Source organism: Macrotis lagotis, chromosome 5 (assembly GCF_037893015.1).
Source record: "Macrotis lagotis isolate mMagLag1 chromosome 5, bilby.v1.9.chrom.fasta, whole genome shotgun sequence".
In the NCBI taxonomy this organism is placed as follows: domain Eukaryota; kingdom Metazoa; phylum Chordata; class Mammalia; order Peramelemorphia; family Peramelidae; genus Macrotis; species Macrotis lagotis.
In genome coordinates, this window is record NC_133662.1 from 32,687,801 (window position 1) to 32,695,807 (window position 8,007).

Sequence of the window (8,007 nt, forward strand, 5' to 3'; positions counted from 1 at the left end):
TAAAAAAAAAAGCCACATGCCTGCTTGCCCGCGGCTTATTATTAAGACACCTTCACAGCTTAAACACTTAAAAGCAAACTAAATTAAATGGCAATTAAGAGAGTGTTAAACCGTTTCATATCTATCAGATTAGAATTTGGAGATAGCTCTTATCAGATAAACTTAGGCTGGAGAGGCAAAGAGAACTGGTTCTCAGTATATCGCAAGGATATACTTCCCGTATGACCGTCCCTTTTCCCAGCCCCCACCCTCAGAGATGCTAGATAACTCAATGGAAGAGAAGTTGGGGGGGGGGGGCGAGAAGCCGAGTTTTGAACGAAGTAGAGCTCCAATGTTGTTTGAAAATATATAAATCCATCTAGAAGATGGATGTGGACGTGTGTTCTCTCCTCCTTGCTCTCCTCTTTGAAAAATATAACTTCCAGCAGCTTAAAGGTTATTTTGGTTAATGGTGTTCACACACCGTGTGTCAGAGCTAAATGGTTTCCACGAACCCCCCAATTCAGCGATATTTCAAAAAAAAGACTAAAAAGGAGAATACAAAAGAAAGGGAGAAAATGGGTTGGGTGGGGAGTGGAAGACAACGTTTTGCCTAAATCCAGGCTCTTGTCATATGTCTTTATTCTGCTTGTATTAAATAGAGAGATAGATAGATAGATAGATAGATAGATAGATAGATAGATAGATAGATAGATAGAGATAGCTCTCACCGATTACACTATTTCTTTATGATGAGAACTTGGGACTGTCCATTAGGGCTATTTATTTTAAAAGCTGCCTCAAAGTGTAAGCCACTGTACCACGTTGCCTTTCGAAAGGGGGGAAACCACCCAAATTCGATGTAAATAAGGAAATACCAACATTGTCTCCACTTAGGCAGTGCCAGCCACCCCAAAGTGTGCAATATTGGTTTGGGTGCAGGTTGGAAAAGGGAGCTTTCCAGCTCCCAAGGATTATAACCAATCGGAACGAACACTTACCTATGTAAAAGGACGCTTTAATTAATATATATGTATATATATATATATATACTTCTATCTCTAATATTCACGTCTCTGCTAGATCTCTATCTTCACAATAAAATGTGTGCAAATTCTCTTCGCAGAGATGAGTCCCCACCATAGACTGTATAGAAAAGCATGATAAAGGATGGAAAAAATGGATAAAAATGTTGAAAGAACCTACAGTTCCTTATTAGGCGAAGATACAATATTTATTCCTTGTCTCCTGGGATAAATCTCTTCTGCCTATTGTCCTCCCAGTACTCAGTGCTGATGCTTAATTTTCAAAACTTCTATATTACCAAGGGACCTACGACATCAGCCAAAGAAATACTCAGCAAGTACAAAATCTGTTCCAGGGAGCTGCTTTTGTGCAGAGGGAAAATTTTGTTCCTACAGGTTTTTAAGTGGGTACAAGGCAAGGAGATATCTGATCCGGGCAAAGCCATTACAATTTAGATCTCTATCTATAGATCATTTTTTTTCTTTAAAAAATTGGAAAATACAAGAAGTTTGGATTTTTTTCCTGATTCTTTTTTGGAGGGGGAAATTGCATCGTAAGCTTTCGGAGAAACCCAACATGTCAACTACCTTTCCGGGACTAGTCCACGATGCCGAGGTATTATTACTTTTTTTTTCCCCTCCTTTTGCGCGCGTGTGTGTGTGGCGAATGCGGCGGGCGGTGGCAGTGGTGGTGGCAGCTTCCCCTGTCTCTAATCTATATTGGACCGTTAAGTTTAATTATAATCTGGCTTTGGGGAAACTTAAAGAAGGAAAAGGGAGAAAGTTCGTTATGACATCTGTCGCCAGGAAGGGCAATTCACGGACACGTTAAGAAACAGTTGCCATAATGAGAAGGAAGGGGGGAAAATAATCCTAATAATGAAAGAACGGGGAGGGGTGAAGGGGAACAAGATAGAGAGAGATAACGGATAGCCAGGAAGGCAAAGTAAAAGGACTGATGGGGGGAGGGGGCGGTAGGTGGACAAGGGGTGGGAAGAACTATCCCCTTTGGAATGGTTTCTCAAGTGGGGGGGACAGAAACAGGGAGATTGATCCCCCCTCAAAAAGGCATTGAAAGTTAAGCGTTTTGCACAAATTTGTTTTTAAGGTATATTCATAAACGGTGATTTTTTTTTTTTAGTACCACTAGCCAAATGACTTGGAGGAGAGGGGGCAGTGACTGCTAAGGCTTTTGTCTTTGAATCTGGTACGGGAAGGTGAACTGCTGGCTAGATCAGGTCTGTTGGAGCGGGTCAACCTCGATAACCGAGGCCATAGAAACTCAGGAGGAATGGACTTGCTCCAGACGCCCGACTTTGCTACGCTCGAGGCGGAGCGCGTTTAGAAGGGGCTGCGCGCGTGTCACCCGCACCTATATAGGGTGGGGTGTGTGTGTGTGTGTGTGTGTGTGTGTGTGTGTGTGTGTGTGTGTGTGTGTGTCTGTGTGTGGTGCCTTTTTTTTCCCTCTCAACTGAGGACGTGGCCGCCCACCCCCAGTTCTCCAGCTTTCTTGAGTTCGATGGCACAGTCGCCTTGCCCTGGCTCTCCCCCTAATCCTTGGCTAGGTGGCTATATAGATATCTCTCTAGCTCCATAATTACATCTAGATGGAGAGCGGGGCTAAGGGAGAGTTGCGCTTTGGTTGAAAATGACAAACCTCAAGTTTTTTTGCTCTCCTTTTTCCCCCTCTTCCTTCCAGATACGTCACGACGGATCAAACAGCTACCGTTTGATGCAGCTCGGGTGTCTGGAGTCCGTAGCCAATTCCACTGTCGCCTATTCCTCCTCCTCTCCTCTAACTTACTCCACCACTGGCACTGAGTTCGCTTCCCCGTACTTCTCCACTAACCACCAGTACACCCCGCTCCACCACCAGTCCTTTCACTACGAGTTCCAGCACAGCCACCCGGCTGTGAACCCCGACGCCTACTCTTTGAATTCGCTCCACCACTCGCAACAGTACTATCAGCAGATCCACCACGGGGAGCCCACCGATTTTATTAATCTGCACAATGCTCGGGCGCTCAAATCCTCTTGCTTGGACGAGCAGAGGAGAGAGTTGGGCTGCCTCGATGCTTATCGCCGCCATGACCTGTCTCTTATGAGCCATGGATCCCAGTATGGGATGCATCCAGATCAAAGACTCCTGCCAGGACCCAGCCTGGGGCTGGCCGCCTCGGGAGCAGACGATTTGCAGGTAAATACGCATGCAGAGGATTTTTCTTTCCCCTCCCCCCTTACTCCCACCCTCTCCCTAACTCCCCCCACCCCCAACTGCCCATTGATGCCTCTTCAAGAACATTAGGATCTCTCTCTCTCTCTCTCTCTCTCTCTCTCTCTCTCTCTCTCTCTCTCACACACACACACACACATACACACACGCATACACACACACACACACACACACACACACACACACACACACATACATAAACTTATGGAAACTTTTACCCAAGCATGTCTAAAAGAAGTGAACCTTCCAGTTCTACTCATTGGACCAAAAACACTTCACATGAACTCGTGCCCAATTAGTATTCCCCATGAATACGATGCATTTGTGAACCTGCGTTTAATCCGAAACTGGGACAGGGTTTCTCCCGACTTCCTCCAAAAGTACCCAAAGTATATTAGATTAATCAATAGCCGTCCAAGTCTCAATACCTTTCTGAGTAGTGGGGGGGGGGGGGGGGGGGGGGAAGAGAGACAGAGAGAGAGAGAGAGAGAGAGGAGAGAGAGAGAGAGAGAGAGAGAGAGAGAGAGACGGTGTCTTACACTAGTCTCTGAAAACCTTGAGGTTTACTTGGAAACCCTGGTACTGAAAACTATAGGCCAGAAAACAGAATAGGGGTTCTTATATGATTCTCAGGTCTGTTGAAGCTATTCAAACATTCTAAATTGCTCTGAAAACTCTAATTTCACAAAAGGATACTAAAAGAACTTTTTTTTAAAGTATCACACTATAACCCTTCACAAGTTTGGGTGACTATAATCATTTTCTCTATCCAGACATTCGGAAAAGGAATGCTTAGCTGGACCAGTTACATAATTATTGGTTTTAATTTTTTTTCTAGATAGATGTCCGTTTCAATCCAGATTTATTGATTCAATTAATTAAAATATTTTTTAAAAACGTGTCATCACTTGACTAGATCATTCTTCCCTTCTTTCTTTCATTCACACTTTTATAGCCTGATACATTTGAACGCATGTCATATATGTATCTATATATGTATATTAAATACATGAACACATTGAACCACTCAACAAAAAGAAACCTATAGTTTCAACATCCTTTCAACATCAACATCTCTCTTTTTAAACAACCGATTTGTTTCTTTCCGCCCTTACAAAGCTCTCCATGGTTTCCATATCCACTCTGTGGGCTGAGAGATTTTAAGAGCAGAATTTTGGAGACGTAGGAGATCCCTTGTTACGCACTGAAAAGCTTTTCCCCTCATTTACCTCCGAGCAAGGGAATATTTTAAAATTAAAGAAAAAACCCTTGCTGTCATAACAAAAGAATGTTAGCTCTAGGATCAGCACGGAAGAGAGAAGATTTAGCTTCATAAACCTTGACTTTCTACATTTAAATTCACTAAATAATTTTATACGCTCAGGGCGTTTTTTAATTTTCCACAAGGATCCCCTTATGTCTCAGGGAGAAAAAAAAATCTGCCATTCAATGCTTAGCTCAACTAAAACCTATTTACTTCTTTTTATAACCACGTCTGCTGCTGATTTTTTTGTATCTGTACAAATTTTTTTTCTGTGAGAGGCACAAAGCCTGGCATTTTTCAAAAGAGGGGATTAGAACATTTGCAAGCACCAGACAAAGAGCGAATCCTGTGCAAAAGGACACCGTAGTTTATCCAATTTTCGACTTAGTGCCATTCAACTGGTCATTTATGCAATGTCATCCGACCAAACAACATGTTTTACTGGAAGGGGAGGGGGAGTTTGTAAAGCTGAGGGATCCGTATTCGTTTCTTCTCAGAAAATAAACATCTTAAAAGGCTCTGTTGGAGAGATTCTATACCCTATTACCTTGTCCATTTCGTTCACTTGGGCATGTCCTCTTCCCCACTTCGCCCCCCTTAAGAGCATAAATACTTTTAATCTCCCTTCACTCATTTCTACTCCAACTGGGGCAAATACAGAGTAACTAAAAGAAGCATAACCTATATTTCCCTGTTCCCATGGAAGCACGTTTGTGCAATCTGTCTCCTTCCTTCCACCCTCTTGGACTTTATTGACAGAATGGAAAGAGGGAGAGAAAGAGTCATAGCTACTTTTAAAAAAGAGAAAAGGAGGGGGGGAGAGACCCAGTCTCTCTCTCTTTTTAATTCTTCCTTTTTAAAACGTTCATCAGCATATGCCTCATTTCAAATGCAACAAATGTAAATATACTTTTCCCTGAACAGAATTTTAAGTGAAAGTCCAATAGTTTGGAGGGCGGTTTAAGTCTGCCTAACAGATGCAAACAGTCTTGGGGCTTCAGTTCCATCTTTGAGTCCCCTAAAAAGATTTGCTATGGCCAACAAAGGAAACTGTCACACCTTTTCCCATCACCGCTTTAATTTATGCTCAGTCTCCAAGTTTTTTTTTTCATATTGATTTGATAATCACTTTAAGGCAGAACATTTAAAATAAGAAAGAGCCCGGCAGTGGGTTGAAAAGGGGGTCTTACAGGCTTGCTTCAATATGGTGAAAATGGGAAGGCAAAGAGGGAGCCAGGACTGTAAAGGTTGTTTTGTAAAGTGGGTTTTTATTATGCACCGACTCTCTCCGCATTTACTTAACTCTTCACGGGCTGTTGGGTAGGTTAACACCCTTCAAGGCCTCTTTCATGTCCAATACCTCGTTTGTTTGTAAAGGAAAATGAGCTTTTAACACATTTCCATTGAGCAAAAGTTTTTATTTTATTCTGAACCTAAAATGAGGGGGGAGGGAACCCTTTCCTCATTCCCAACGCAAAAGGTTTCTCAATCAGGAAGGGATCCCAGACAAATGGGCAGCTCTGGAGCATGTGTCTGTGCCTTCTTCCATAGACACACTTCTGTTGTCTTTCATGGCTTTCCTGCCTCTGGGGCAACAGAACCCAATATGTTCTGAATGATATGTATCTGATATTTTCCTTCGAGCAACCCAATATGGGTGTATATTGTCAGAACTTGGAATTGCCTCTGTACTTTGCTGAAAACAGTAGGTGCTTAATACACAAGTTAGTAGGTGCCTATGTATGTATGTATAGCTAGGGCATTCAAATAAAAAAAAAGTCCTTAATTTTGAGATAAAAGGAGGCATTACTCTTACGAACTTTAGCACACATAGAATCATATAATACATTCCTTGATATTTAAAGAATTATCAGGTCATCCCCCCCCCAAAAAAATGTTTGCTGACGCGCTTGATTTTCCTACTCTTTTGCTTCTACTGTTAAATGTTGCTGTTAAATGTTCTTCCCTCCTCTAGGAGGGGGAAGAACGCTGATTGGAGGGGGCTGACAAACCAGTTGTGATATCTATTTGTGTCTGTATTTCACTTCTTTCTCTTTTCTTTCTTTTTTTAAAGGGATCAGTGGATGCCCAGTGCGGGCTGGTTCTCAATGGCCAAGGTGGGGTGATAAGAAGAGGTAAGGATAAATCACTCCTTCCTGATCTTTAGTTAATTATTTTTAAGTGGCTCTTTTATGATTAGAAAAAAAGTTACGTGTAAGAATGGAATCCCATTCTTGTTCTGATTGTTTCTGAGACCACAAGACTCACCACCCACCCATTCAAAGGAATTACTATTTTTTGAGCCCCTATGTGTTTCTTTTAAAATTTTTATTTTCCTTAACCACCAAATTCTTCTTCTCTCCGTCCCTCTCCAACAGTCCTTCCCAACTTGGGAAAGAAGAAAATAAAGCAAAACTCTTGTTATTAAAAAATACAGTCAAGCAAATCGAATTTCCACATTGACCATGTCCAAAAAAAAATACATCTCATTCTGCACTTAATCCTTCTTCACCTCCCTAACAGGAGGTGGCCAAATCACAGACCTGCAATCTGCAGGGAAACATGATGAGTGAGACTGGAAAGGGGGGTTGGTAGAGAAACCCTACATGATGTCCTAGTGGTTTGCCAATAACGCATGTCACAATGACAAAAATCGAAGTTCAAGGCAAAAAAAAAAACCCTTCTCACACCCTCCGCCTCTCTGGAATACCACCTCCCCAAGCAGAATTTCAGGTTTCATTTAGTCCCAAATGTGCCAGCCACCATCTATAAAATTTTGAGCATGGTGTTAAGTTGAAGCTTTGAGGGCTTGTATAAAAGGTGTCCAGGAAAATTGCAGGGGAGGGTAATAAAACGCCAATGTTTTAGCCACCCCTATTTTCCTAAATGTTCTGAACATTTCTTTCTTTAAGGGAGGGAGAAAGGGAGGAGGGGGTGGTGTTAACTGTACCGGATAAAGCTTTCTGTTCCCATCTGTTATCAAAAAACATCTGATTCCAGAGTTACTCAGCCCAGAAAGGAATGGGGTGATGGAGGGGGAGAGAAAGGAAGGGGCAAGATTGAATGTGCCCTTCATGCATTGTATGGGTTCACATCTCTCCATCCCAACAAAGGGGAATCATAAACTTGGGTTTCCTTGAGGTCCTTAGGATTTGATGGTCAGAGATCATAGCTGACTGTATTAATGGTCTGAGCTTATTCTCCCAATGATCTGCATAACCCAAGCCACAGACCAGGGAAGGGGGACCAGCTGCTGTCCCAACTTCATAAGAATTAATAAGACGTAGTCTATTCACCAAGACTAATTCCGCTTCGTGTTGCAGCTTTCTTTAGTAAACCGAATCTCTATTATGTGTTGGCTATGCCGAAGTCATTTCTCCAACTGCCATTAAATGTACTTAAGTCACTTACTAACCCTTTAATGCTCGTTGAAAGGCCAGATACTTTTAGTGAAAGAGAAATGAATTGGAAGAAATAAGTAGGGCCTTCAGTGTTTGATCTACAGG

At 42.3% G+C, this 8,007-nt stretch overlaps 1 protein-coding gene across 1 annotated transcript in view; it reads left to right on the forward strand.

Moving 5' to 3' along the window:
• The first annotated feature begins 1,581 nt into the window (after positions 1-1,581).
• Positions 1,582-8,007, forward strand: part of TFAP2D (transcription factor AP-2 delta) — an 82,186-nt gene continuing 75,760 nt past the window's right edge. Inside the window, exons 1-3 of the mRNA XM_074190175.1 lie at positions 1,582-1,620; positions 2,704-3,201; positions 6,576-6,636. Of these exons, the coding sequence (XP_074046276.1) occupies positions 1,582-1,620; positions 2,704-3,201; positions 6,576-6,636 (598 nt within the window). The remainder of the gene's footprint in view (positions 1,621-2,703; positions 3,202-6,575; positions 6,637-8,007) is intronic.